This window comes from Chiloscyllium plagiosum, chromosome 18 (genome assembly GCF_004010195.1).
Source record: "Chiloscyllium plagiosum isolate BGI_BamShark_2017 chromosome 18, ASM401019v2, whole genome shotgun sequence".
NCBI lineage: Eukaryota > Metazoa > Chordata > Chondrichthyes > Orectolobiformes > Hemiscylliidae > Chiloscyllium > Chiloscyllium plagiosum.
In genome coordinates this window covers 39265328-39279948 of record NC_057727.1, presented here as the reverse complement: position 1 = coordinate 39279948, position 14621 = coordinate 39265328, and the positions used below count along the sequence as shown (strand labels likewise).

Here is a 14621-nt window from a genome sequence, read left to right as displayed (position 1 = left end):
GTTCACCTATTGTACTCTATGAGACTTTCTCCCCACCTCCACCCTCCTCTCATTTATCTCTCCACCCTGCAGGCACTCTGCCTCTATTCCTGATGAAGGGCTTTTGCCTGAAACATCGATTTTCCTGCTCCTCGGATGCTGCCTGAACTGCTGTGCTTTTCCAGCACCACTCTACTCCAGAATCTGGTTTCCAGCATCTGCAGTCATTGTTTTTACCAACATTGATGTGGTGGAAGATAAATTACATAATTATTTTGTAAACAAAGTCAAGCATTTATTAATGTATGCTTTTTTCCTCTTTGTATTTTCTTCATACATATTTTATTGATAATATTTGTATAAATGACATTTTTGAGTATGGAGATGATGATGATGCATAATTATCCTATGCCCAGTCTCACTAAGGCAGGCAGCACAGATGTTCCATGCTGCCAACTTATTGTGATGATTTAAGGATACAGTCCAGTACAAATTACATTGCTGGCTAATTAACTGCTCAACAGAGGGCTAAACAGAATCAGTGGCTAGACAATGTACAGCTTGCCTGGCTGTCTTAAAGGCAGTCGACATTATTTAAAGGGGAAGTGTACTCATGAAAGGAAAGTTACTGAGACATTTTATGAAGGCTTAGCTCAACAGTCAAGGGAGACAAAGGAAGCAAAATGCCAGAGAAGGAGGGATCTCGGTTTTGGATCTGCTATTGGAATCTTTTTGATGCTGCTGGAAAGGAGGAGTGAGGCTGCCTTTTCAGTCAGGATGCCTTCAAGTCACATACTGAGATGTGATAGGAATGGGAACTGGTAGCTAGGAAGGTCAATTCTGGGATTTGACCCCAAATAACAAGTTGCATAGCTGGAAAATATTCAGAGAACTCACATGAGTCGTCATAGTCACCTTCATAGGTGATATGACATCCTTTGCCGCTGCTTAATATGACATAGCCCAACACTCACTTTTCAACAATCAGGGTTCCTAGTTAATGTTCAGGGGTTCAACCTTTCCTTGTACATTTAGCAATGTTGCCAGGCTCACATTCACTTCTCACTCCATGCCTTCAGCTTTCAGCAATGACAGACATGTTTCCCAGACATGCTGCAGCACACTCACTGGCATTCTTCCCTCCAATACTGAACAGGGTGTCTCTCAATCGCAGGGAACTGGAAAGACCCAGCAGGGAAGAGGCACACCTACATTTCCTCAGCCCTTTGGAGGATGCAGAACATTGCATCACTGGGCTAACTGTGGTAGAGGCCATTGTACCCAGTGTCACTGAAAACCTTCAAGACTATGGCACGCACCTGCTTTTTGTATAATTTAAAATCCCCTTGTCATTCATCTTTTTATCTGGTATGAACTGCAAGCCATGAATGATGTGACCGTGGGCTTCTTACTTTCCGTTCCACATCTCTTCCCTTATTCCATCCAACCACTCAGCAATATTGCTTTCAGATGCCCAAAGAACAGCCAGCTGACCCACCAGTGGTCCCTCATCATGAAGGGTGAGAGCTGCACCTGACTTCATTGAAGAAACACCATCACCAGATTTGACATTTGTAGTCACCAGCGCAGGTTCTGTCCCTGTACAATGTTTAGGGGATGGTGTAGAGTTGGGATCAATGTGTGGCACATCATTAGACAGGAACAGGCTGTAACCAGGCCAAGGAGGAAAGGCAGTTCCTGTGCCAACTCACTCGAAGGCAAGGTCACAGGCGAGGTGTGCTGTAGAGGGCGTGGGTGTGAATTTTGATAGGGCTGTGAACAGTAGAATGCTATTGAACATCCTCACAAAGAAACTTGGTACATTTGAAGACCTAACACAGCCCCTATTATAAGGGTTAAGGAACATGAGGAGTCCATTCCAATTGGCACAGGGTTTCTTATACAGCAATAGACCAAGTCTTTCAAGCATGGAGATGGTGGCAAATTCTATGACAGAACTTGTGAACCCAGTGTTGAGAACCACATATTGGAATTGGTCCTTACTCACAGTCACAGTCACGCACTCTTAGCTTCCACAACAGCACAGGCCTCCCAACATCGCAGTGCTACACTGGAAGTCCAGAGTGAGGTTGTGAGCATGATGTTGGTTGCTATACAAGCTCAGCTTGATGACATGTAAGCTCAGACTGATGCCCTCAGCCTGTGGACGTCAATGCTCAAAGAGACTTTCATGTTCTTCTTCATAGAAAACCAGGATTACTGAGATGTGTCTCAGGCTGTGCATCCATGCTGCACAAAGCTGCATTCATGTAACACCATTGCTCTGCCAGTGCTCCTGCTGTTGCCCCCACTGCAGGCAAGGCTGGGGGCAAGAGGTCAGCTGAAGTCTCTGCTGGTGAGAGTCATAAGCGATGATAGAATCTAATTCATGACTGGTGCATCCTTCACAAGGGATGTTATTGCACCAAATATACCAGAACTATATGAGCACCAGGCTTTAGTTTGTCATTTAAGTAAACTTCAGAATTTTTGCTGCAGAAATACAATTAATTTAAATGCACATGATATAACTCTAGGAATTCAGTACAAAGTTAATCTAATGTCTGTTTATTTATGCAAGTGTTCGAAGAGTTGTGGTGGTGGTTCAAGAAGGCGGAATGCTGTTTGTGTCAATTCTGTGGGGACTGTTCTTGGAGATAGTAAATGCAGTCAGCAAGAAAAGATGACTGTTCAACGATGCAATGAATATACATGTCCTGTGTGGAAAACAGGTGAATGGTCAGAGGTTAGTTAGATTTATTTCTTGATGTTTTCTTGGGAACGTTTGGTCACATAATCTGCATTCTATAATACTTTGTTCCAATGAAACTGCAACTTGATTTGTTAACTTAAGCCCATAATGCTGAATTTCTCTCTCTCACTCAGCCGCTTACAGTTTGAAGGATATATTTTCCTTTGGGGCCCCCTACTGGGTACCTGTTGTGCTACATATTTGTTGTGTGTTGCACCTGCAGGGAAAATATTGGGCTGAATTTTGCCACCGTAGTTTTTATAATCAGGCAACATTTTTTTGCCCCACTGTCTCCAGTTGAAGGTGGCCTCCTCTTGGATTAATCATCTGCAAGGTAGACAATTAAGAACACATATCTGGGAAACAATGATAAATTAAGGATAATTCACTCTTTTGTGTTTATCACCTCAGCAGCACTCTGACTCAGCCATTTTCTCCACTGAAAGTTCAGATTGCATGCTACCATCATGGCAGTCAGACTTCCTGCTTTGCACTTGCCTCCTGTGAAGTAGTGAGTTATATGCATTGCTTTGTCTCCATTTGCTACTTAGCTAATGGCTGACTCACTAACAAGTTCAGTCAACGTCCTACCACTGCTAGGTGGAACCTCAGATTTCTAAACTGCTTCTGCGAGGCTAAGAAACAATTCCCTCTATCCTACCCTCACTCTCCTGGTGTCTCCAAATAACATGATCCAACCACTTTGATTAGCCTACATACTGCAGCAATGGCCTTCCTTGGGCTAGAAAGCTGGACAGAAAACAAGAAACAACAATGTAACAGTAGCTGAGAGACCTCCAACCGGAAAGTCTTCTGATCCTAAGATTGCCCTGATCACTGGGTGGGAGCAAATGAGAAACATCTGAGCAACGTTAGCTTGGTCTCCAATTTTGTCTTGGTTTACATTGCCAATGCAGTCTTTTATTAGGGGGTTCGGACAATGTATTTTTGATGCATTTTGTAAACTGTTTTTCTGGTTATAACCATTATGGTTAATCTGGTAGTTACATGATCAATGGAGCTGCAGACTATAATTTCCTGTGTACAGCCTTCATCGCAGACTTAAATGTAATATAATTTTAAGTAAAACTGCCTTTCACATTTTAACAAATGTAATTTTTTAAATAGGAAATACAAACATTACTGTTGAGATTGTAATGTCAAAGAACACAAGTGAAATGCATTTTCATCATACTAATTGGATGTCTCATGTCATGTCATAGTGGCAGTGGGAATAGAATAGAATAGAATAGAATCCCTACAGTGTGGAACAGGCCATTTGGCCCAATAAATCCACATTGACCCTCTGAACAGTAATCCACCTAGACCCATGCTCCTCCTTTATGACTATGGGCAATTTAGCATGACCAATTCACCCAACCTGCACATCTTTGGAGAGGACACAAAATGTTTAGTCATGAAGACAGAACTTATTACGTTGAACTTGTTTGCACTACAGAAAATAAACCTTAAGAAAACATGACTAGAACTTGAGAATTTTGAGGTACAGTTAATATACTTAAATGAGTTTTTAATTTTAACTGCACAGAGCTAGAGGATTCAGGAGAGGTGACCAAGAATACAGGTGAATACTATATTGACTTTAGTAAGGTTAGATCACAGGAGATCCAAGGAGAGCTAGCCTATTGGAGACAAAATTGGCTTGATAGTAGGAGACAGAGAACCATTATTTTAATAAGACAAAACATAGGCTCACTTGCTTTCTACTGGTGGTGTGCTTTGGCTGTGAGTAATGCACCTCTGTTATGATGGCATACTTGCAGTGTGGAAACAGTAAATCAACAGTCTCACAATTCCAAAAATATGGTATCAATCTTTACGAAGGTTTGATTTTTTAAAATTTGATTTATTATTTTCACATGTACCGAGATACAGTGAAAGGTAGGAAATGGACGCTAACCAGACAAATCATACCTTACATAAGTACATCAGGGTAATAGAACAGAATGCAGGTTACAGGTTACAGCTACAGAGCAGAGAAAGATCCATTTTAATATATATGTGGGCGGCACGGTGGCACAGTGGTTAGCACTGCTGCCTCACAGCGCTGGAGACCAGGGTTCAGTTCCCGCCTCAGGCGACTGACTGTGTGGAGTCTGCACGTTCTCCCCGTGTCTGCGTGGATTTCCTCCGGGTGCTCCGGTTTCCTCCCACAGTCCAAAGATGTGCAGGTCAGGTGAATTGGCCATGCTAAATTGCCCGTAGTATTAGGTAAGGGGTAAATGTAGGGGTATGGGTGGGTTGCACTTCGGCGGGTCGGTATGGACTTGTTGGGCCGAAGGGCCTGTTTCCACACTGTAATGTAATCTAATAAAGTCATAGAGCAATGGAAACAGACCCTTCAGTCCAACTTGTCCGCGCCATCCAGATATCTCAACCCAATCTAGTCCCACCTGCCAGCACCTGGCCCATATATTCACATACCCATCCAGACGCCTTTTAAATGTTGCAATTGTATGTTGCCTCCACCACTTCTGGCAGCTCATTTCATACATGTACCACCCTCTACATGAAAAAGTTGCCCCTTAGGTCTCTTTTATATCTTTCCCCTCTCACCCTAAACTTATGCCCTCTAGGTCTGGACTCCCCGACCCCAGGGAAAAGACCTTGTGTATTTATCCTATCCATGCCCCTCATGATTTTATAAACCTCTATAAGGTCACCCCTAAACCTCCAACACTACAGGGAAAACAGCCCTAGCCTATTCAACCTCTCCCTATAGCTCAAATCCTCCAACTCTGGCAACATCCTTGTAAAATATTTTCTGAGCCCTTCCAAGTTTCACAACATCCTTTCAATAGGAAGGAGACCAGAATTGCGCGCAATATTCCAACAGTGGCCTAACTAATGTCCTGTACAGCCGCAACATGACCTCCCAACTCCTGTACTCAATACTCTGACCAATAAAGGAAAGCATACCAAACGCATTCTTCACTATCCTATCTACCTGCTACTCCACTTTCAAGGAGCTATGAACCTGCACTCCAAGGTCTCTTTGTTCAGCAATACTCTCCAGCACCTTACCATTAAGTGAATAAGTCTTATTCTGATTTGCTTTTCCAAAATACAGCACCTCGCATTTATCTAAATTAAACTCCATCTGCCACTCCTCAGCCCGTTGGCTCATCTGATCAAGATCCCATTGTAATCTGCGGTAACTTTCTTTACCGTCCACCCCACCTCCAATTTTGGTGTCATCTGCAAATTTACTAGCTACACCTCTTAAACTCGCATCCAAATCATTTACATCAATGATGAATGAGAGGTCCATTCATAAGTCTGATAACAGCAGGGATGCTGTTCTGGGATGCTGTTCTGGGGGTTAATGGTGATGTTATTATGGAAAAAGCCAAATAATGCAACATTAGATTTAGTTTAAAAGAACACTTGCAATTATATAAAGCCTTTCAAAATCTAAATTGTTTTATAGCAAATGCAGTATTTTTGAAAATATGTACTCTGTAGTGGGAGGAATAGCAGCCGGTTTGCACTCAGCTAGCTTCCAACATCAGCGAGGCAATAATACCCAGATAATTAGTTTCTGCAATGGTGATTGAGAGATAATGACTGGCCAGGATACCAAGGTTAATGTCTGCTGCAGTTATTCAACATAGTGCCAGATGATATTTAAACCCACTTTAGAGGGTAATGAGGCCTTGGTTTAACATCTCAATTAACAGATGGTACCTCTGACAATAGTATTGTGATATTACATTACAGTGTCAACTGAGAGTGTTGTGCTCAAGCTCTGGAGTGAAATTTAAGACTATTACTTCCTGACCCCGCAGCAAGAGTATGCTATCCTCTGAGCCATGGTTAATATTTTTGTTTATTAAACTATCAAATCTAAAATATTTGTAGACAGTGCCCTACCACCTATCAGACAAACTAAGGCACTTTTGTTGTTTCAGTAAATCTTCCTAAATTGTGAAAATGTCTGTCCTTATTTCTGTTGGAGTAGGTTTAGCTTTTGTAATAGACTTATTTGCATCTAGGTACCTTTTAATGCAAAATACAATGAAAACAGCTTGAGATCAGTCATTTAAAACTCCAAAGAATCACCCTGATAATACAGTGTTTAATGTTTATCAATTGTTGCTTGAAGATGATTGTTAACCATTATACTAAAGTACAATAGAGCAAATTGCTGGATATTTAACGTTATCTGGAAGTGCAGTAAATTTGCTGACATCCATAAACATTCACAATGTATCTGAGTTTATATTTTCACTATATTTGCTTGTATAGAAAATTATTTCTGTACTAAAAGCTCTTGAAAAGCATGGTCAATTGCTTTTATATTCCAATGTAAAGATATATTTAAGTCAGAAAAGACATAATTAGTCAAATTGATATCAATTATAGTGCTTAGTGACCTGTGGAAAGGGATACAAGCATCGTCAAACATGGTGTCAAGTTGGAGAAGAGCAATTAGATAATGGATTTTGTAACTCTGCAACTAAACCAGCATCAGCTCAACCATGTCAACAACAGGAGTGCGCAGCATGGCAAGTTGGTCCGTGGGGGCAGGTAAAACTCCAATCTTATTCTTGCACTTTGTTCACATTTTCCAACTTAAATGTATTTTTGCTGTCTGTTACTTTGGTGGGTTTTTTGCACAGACTTCAGAACAATTGTCCTCTGAAACAAAGAGAAAAATGGTGGGTGAGGTACGTGCAGAATATACAGCAGGTAAAGAATTAATATAATTGGGAAAACAACAATTCACAGAATAGGGAAAAACATTCATTTCTGATTAAGATTTACAGCCCCTGCTGAGAGTCACAAACTCATAATACCAACATGACACATTTAGATTTAACAAAGAAACATTTGCCTGTTTTAGAAATCACGAAATAACATAGCCAGAAATGGTCTAACTTACCCATTAATTTTACACCAACATGCTTCATATGAGCCAACTGATCCAGTTCTACTCTTCATTATAACATGATTCTGAGGCATCTTCATGGAGTAGGTATAAAGAGAATGATTCCTCTTATGACATAAGCTGGAACTAAAGGCCATTGTTGAAAAATTGAGGAAACACCCATTTAAAGCACAGATTATGTGATTTTTTTTTCTTTCAGGGGGTCTCGCATCTTTGGAACTTTTTTCTGAAAAGCAAGTGGATGCAGAGTCTTTGTTTTTTTTAAGACATGGAGATAGATTCATGTTATCAAAAGGGTGAAAGGTTATTGAGGTAACTGGGAATGAGGATTTGAGGTTATGATCTCATTGAATGATGTAGCAGGCCAAAGGAGCTGAATAACTGACTGCTCTTGTTAATATGTTCATCTTATTTTTTATTCCTGGTGACCCTTTTGTCTTGGAAACTAATTGCCTTATAACAGAATTTAACAATAGTTTATGGCAGTGAAACCTTCATTTCATTTGCATCCTTTCAAAACTTTTTAAATTCTTTTTGGTGTTATTTTAAATTTCTGCTACATCTTTAGCAATTTACCTCACCACAACTCTTCATAGATTCATACAGTGTGGAAACAGGCTCTTTGGCCTAACAAGTCCACACCAATCCTCCGAACAGTAACCCACCCAGATCTATTCCCTTACATTTTACCCCTGACTAATGCATCTAACCTACACATCCCTGAACAATATGGGCAATTTAGCATGGCCAAATCACCTAACCTGCACATCTTTGGATTGTGGGAGGAAACTGGAGCACCCAAAGGAAACCCACGCAGACACTGGGAGAATGTATAAATTCCACACAGTCGCTCGAGGCTGGAATCGAACCTGGGTTCCTGGTACTGTGATGCAGCAGTGCTAACCACTGAGCCACTGTTTGGCAGATCTTGAAGTGAACATCATAACTTTGTCAGCTTGAATCAAAGAGATCCTTTAAAAAGTCAACATCTCATTCTATTACATTTCTGTTAAGACTGAAAAAGGCGAAAGGCATGATATTGTTTGCTCAGGAAATAAAATGTTGAGAAGTTCTTTCAGTCACTCATCCAGAGGAACAGTCAGGGTTGGCTCAAAATTCTCTACAAGATTGCTTTCACATGCTGATCAGCTTGTTCTGTAGTTGGCTTTCTTTAGCTGAAAAATCCAAACACAAGCCTATCAAAACTGCAAACTAAACAGCCATAAAACCCGGTTGTAAAAATTTCCAGGTGTTTTCCTTGAGGTGAGTTTAAGCAGCCAGGGCCAGCAATTATCTGCAACCATGTGGCTTCCAAGAAATAGTTAAAAAATTTCATTTCTTTTCATTGACTATTTAAAAATAGTCCAGACATCTTCAGAATGCTTCAAACTTGGGCCTGTAAAACGTACCTTGTTACAGCCTTCACTGATTTTTCATTTATTAAAAATTCATTTATCAATTTTGGTATGGAGCTGTGAGCTAGTGATGAATTTTGGACTGTGGATAACAGTTTATGTTAAAAGGAAAACAGACCAAATAAGCTTTTGTTTATTCATGAGGCCAGGCCTGGAAGTTAATTGCACATTGGTTCCTGATCAAAAGATTCTGCAGATGACTTGTCACTGGGAAAGAGCATTGTGTTTAAACAGATAGCAGAAGTCAGTAACTGGGAATTAGTTCCAGTAAGTCTAGAAAAGACTCTATTGTTCAACCAGATAGTGAATATTGAGTGGTGACTGGGACTACGTGAAGGAGATGGCCAGTCTGTCAGGGAGTGCTCTAAATTTGAATTAGATTTTGTACTGTGTTTTCTGTGAAAGTGAATCTGGCTGTTGATGCTATAGCATAAAGATCTGAAATTTCTCTTCCTAACGTCCCGTGAGCAGCTCTTGGAAGCACAGAGAATAAGAAACTAAATTATAAGTATTACTACCTTCATCTTCATCTTAACCTTCGTATAAAGGTGACATCTTCCCAAAAGCAACAGAGGCAATTATTTATGCCTGTGGAAAAACCCATTATAAAAACCACTGAAATAACCTGGCCAGTTTGTTACTTTTGTTTATACCTTAGCCGTGTTTGTTTGTTTATCTGTCATTTGTGTACATGAGATTGAAAACAAAGACATTTGGTTTTATAGCCAGATTAATTAGATTACTTTGTTGTTTAATTTTGGTCAACAAAATTATCGTGTTGTTAATAAATTGCCAAGTCTTTTGTTTAAGCTACGAACCAATATTGAGAATTGAATATTTTCAAAATCTAAGATTGGCTATTCAAAAATTTTTAATTTTACAGTGTTGTGAATACAGAGGTAGGAAAGTTGATTTGTTCAGCCTTCTGCCTCCATGTTGTAAGAGTCTTCAGAACATACCTTACTCTTGTTGTGGTTATTAACCATAGGAAAAGTAGTGGTTTGAAGGCACTAACTGACTAAACCAGAATGCACTTGAAGTTAGTCAGAAATGAAGAAAGCAACAAATATATCTAGCCATTTTTTAAATGCATGTTGTAATTCATAAATAACACTTGAGACAACATTATGAAAAAATTCCTTGCCTGAGAGCTCATTTGGATATAAAATTTGTTATTGATAAATAAGAGTTGGTTAGTCATTTGGTACTTTGATTAATCTGATACCTTACTAAATAAGTTGTGCTTCTAACTGACACAACAAAAGGATTTTTCAGCAACTAAGTTGTTCTCCTTAAAACATTATAACTTTCATTTTTCTTGTTATACTCAAGAAAAAGATTGATAAATTTCCAGATTTTAAAGGCATCAAAGGGTATGGAGAGAAACTAGGAATGTGGCAGTGAGGTGGAGGATCAGTTTTGCTCAAACTCAATGTTAGAGCAGGTTCAAAAGGCCAAATGGCCTACTCTTGCTCCTAGTTTCTATATTCCCTAATTATGTCTTAATTTTTCAACCAGTTACATTGAGAATATTCAGCATTCACCCTACTTCTGTCATTAATGCCCAGACCTTGTAACTTTTTAAATCCGTGGTGCCAAAGTTTCAGCTTCACTGACCAGACAGGGATCTGGTAGAGCAGATTTTCCATCTCTTATTGGTGTACCTAATTTTCATTTCACACTATCAGATTGCTACCTAAATGGAGAAAATAATAACCCCCCCCCGCCTTGGCTCTCTCTTTTTATTTGGATTTTCAAGGTACGTTATCCTGCTGGGAGATTATTCAACTCTGAGATGCATGTGCTAATACAAAAGGAATGAAATATTGCAAATCCAGAAAGACAAATACATTGAATTTGAGGTTTCACTTTAACTTTAATTGACTTAGATTTTGCAGTTGCAATTATAAGCTATGATTTGAGAGAGCCATTATAAACATTTATAGTTCTGAAGAAGTCAAGACTGAATCAAAACATTGATTGTTTCTTCCTCCACAAATGCTGCCAGACATTCTGGGTTTCTCCAGCATTTCCAATGTTTGCTTCAGATTTCCTGCATTTGCAACATTTTCTTTGATAAATGTTTACTATTCTTGATCAGTTACAAGCTCCTTCCCATGTACAAAAAAGTTTTCATAAGTTTTGCAGCATGAGCTGTGATGCTGACTTGTGCATTCCCACTTTTTAGGGGGTCTGCTTCTACAGACAGACATTTATCCACTAGCCAGTGGTAGGTAGCCAATTAAGTCAATGCAGGTGTCCATTCTAACCACTTTTCCTACACTACCTGTAATTTTTCAGGCAGCATACAAGCATACAAAGTCTGTCAGATGGATTGAGGTGGCCACCCAGTGGCAGGTTTTCCTTCCGCAATGTAGTTTGGATCACATTTTATTTTTCAACTTTCTACAGGCTTTAGATGGCACCTCCACCTTAAAGCAGTTGTCTCCACCAGCTGCCAACAACCAGAGGTTCAGTATTCTGGCTTTCCCAGAGCCTGTCCACTGGCCTTAGTTGGACTGGACTCCTGCATTCTCCAAAATCTCTGTCAGGGTTTTGTCACCAGCATTTCCATGTTACCATCCCCCATTTCATTCTGAAGGTAGGAGCAGGAATCCTATAATAAACATTTCGTCCATTCATTTCACTCCCTAATTGAAACAGGATTTTTCTTTTTTAGTTAAATGATATGCTACCTTGTTAAGATTTAATTTTATTGTGATTTGAAAGAATTAACAGCATACCATCTTCATAGTGCACAGCAACATGTGGGACTGGCTATCAAATGCGAGCAGTAAGATGCATAGCAGGCTCGTATGGCACTGTGGTCAATGATAATGAATGTAATGCTGCCACCAGGCCGACAGATACTCAGGTAATTATTATGAGCAGCTTTAAAAAGTCAAGCTAAACTGTTTGTTGGTTCATTGCTGTTTTTGTTGTTGTGTTTCAATTGGTCAGTGCAACTGAGAATTGCAAAACACTAGTCATAGTTGAAGTGCTTGGAGCTGGTCCTGGAGTAATTGAAGAATATGAGTTTATTTTGTTTATTAGCCAATTATTTGCATTTTCTTAAAATGTTTAAAAGATTTGAAAGCACCTGTTTATTTTCAACCCTTTATTTATGCTGTAGGACTGTGAATTAGCTTCATGCCCTGATATGCATCCAGGAAGAAGAGAAGAGAGAATCCCCAACCATATGACCTACAGAACTGAATGGAGATTTGGATCCTGGACACCGGTATGCAGATTTAATTTTAATATTGTCATTAAGTAATATTCATCTATGTTATGAAGAAAATTGATCAAAGTATTGAATAATTGCTGATATTGACGGTGAATTAATTGAGTACTAACTTAAATTACAAGTCAATGTCATCTGCACTTTTCAATCATTTTGCTTCAGATTTTATTTTCAACTAACCAATATTTTCCATAAAATATTTATAACCATTCTTATCCAACAGTGTTCTGCCACCTGTGGGAAAGGTACTAAAGAACGCTATGTTAGCTGCCGAGATTTCCAAGGTGGAGTGGCTGATGAATCAGCTTGCTCACATCTATCAAAGCCACCATCTAGAGAAGAGTGTATTGTCATCCCATGTGGACGCTGGAAGACTCATGAGTGGACTCAGGTTAGAAATATTGCTTTTCATTATATCAAGCTGCAAATCCACATACAACAAACAATGTATTTTTTGCATATGTGACTTTGGTAAAATAAAGTTCTGCTTCATTTAGATTCCAGTGTTTGAAGCACATATGTCATTGAGTGCCACAACAAATAAATGGTCAAAATTAACAGAGCGCAGTTGAATATTTTCATTAATACTTGTACATCTTCAACAACACTTACCTTGGAACTATACAATGTATTGCACTAAGGCACATGCAAACAATAAAATGACATGTCTGCTTCTGGAAAGCAAAGCAGCAACCGGAATGCAATGTTCTGCTCCAAGAACACTTTCAGAAAGTTGAATGGTACTTTGTTCCCTTAGTTTCACAGTTCTATTTTTCTATGTTCGATTTTCCACAATTTGACCTTTAATTAACACAGAGAATGGTGGAAAAACTCAAAGTCTGGAAGCATCTGTGGAGAAAGAGACAGATGTTTATCTGATGTGAATCTTACTCAGCAGCATTCAGCATACTTTATATTTTCTTCAGATTTTCAGTGTTTTGCTTAAGTTTTGACTAGTTTCCATGCCTGTCTTTCTATAAGGAATGTCTGTATTTTAATTACTATAATTTTGGCACTGCAATCCAGAACAGAGGGTGTGAGCTCAAACCTCACCTGGAGCAGCTTTTATTGACATGGAACAGCAGAACAAGGATAAAGACCATTTTTGAGGAAAATTGTCTTTTGTGGACATTGAGAAATGTCTGGTCCTGGGGACATTTCTCAATTTCCAACAGAATTCCTGAAAATATTCAACATGTGAAGAAGTGTGTGTAGAGATTGAAATGAAGCTTAAGGAAAATGTTGCTGAGAAAACAACGAGTCTTGGTGCTGGATTTCTTGGACGGAACCTATAAATCATGACAATCATGGTCAAATGTTTTTGGGGATTTCTAACAGCAATAGGGCTGGAGACTGGGCTCTTGGTGATGTCAGATGACAACCTGCTTGGACATATACCTGAAACTTCTGACCCAGAAGTTATGGTGCTACTGCTATGCCACAGGAGACTGTATGCTCCCATAGTCCACACATTTCACTCTGCTACTTTCAATTTCCCCAAAAACCTTTGGGGCATCAGTGTCATCCTTGCTGTCCCTGGAGCGGGACTCCTTGAGGACCAGAACACCTTACAGAAGCCTTGGAGCTGTGCTTGAGACCAATTTAAACAAAAGATAAACTCTTATTTAAGCGATATCTTTTTATTCTTTTAGTAGCTCAAAATGGTGCCAAATTTGGCGGCAAAACACATTTCACTGTATCTTCAAGATTATATGTGACAATAAAATCAAATAATTCAATAACAATTCAAAACATGGCTCACTTTCTTGATAAGAGTATATAAATCAAAATCTCCACTATTCTCTGGGTTCCATGCAGCTGCCGACAAGCAAAAACATAGCTATATACTCTTTGTAAATGCAACGTGGAATTTTTACATTGAGGTCGTTGCCTATCAGACTTGCAAAAGTATCAGCGCAAGTATCCAATCAAAAGCTCTTTCAACTCATAAAAGCACATATTAAATCAAATAATCATGAAGTGTTGCAGTGCAGAAGCAAATTATTACATGTGAATTAGAAATGAGCATCTAATCCCTCTTTTCTTAAGCAGTGATCTCATTCTATTATGAAATAATTCATGGACTGGGCTTCTACAGTAATGTGTCTAGTTGAGCATCCTAGAGCAGATTTATATTTAATTATAAAATTGACTGAATAATGTCAATTTACACTCTTCCTTTCTCATGGCTTCTGCTCAACCTGCTGCTGAAATGATTTTATCTATTTGAGTTTCTTGAGGCTTCTGTTTCAGGTTTTGTTCCTTAGCCCCAATTTGGTACATTCAGCTTCAATCAACCCTCGTGGTCTAATGTAAAAT

At 39.2% G+C, this 14621-nt stretch overlaps 1 protein-coding gene across 1 annotated transcript in view; it reads left to right on the top strand.

The window, feature by feature from the left end:
* The window catches only part of adamts9 (ADAM metallopeptidase with thrombospondin type 1 motif, 9), a 256778-nt gene that overhangs the window by 105916 nt on the left and 136241 nt on the right, over positions 1-14621 (top strand). Inside the window, exons 21-25 of the mRNA XM_043708280.1 lie at positions 2561-2725; positions 7118-7282; positions 11814-11933; positions 12192-12299; positions 12526-12693. Coding sequence (XP_043564215.1) covers positions 2561-2725; positions 7118-7282; positions 11814-11933; positions 12192-12299; positions 12526-12693 — 726 coding nt within the window. The remainder of the gene's footprint in view (positions 1-2560; positions 2726-7117; positions 7283-11813; positions 11934-12191; positions 12300-12525; positions 12694-14621) is intronic.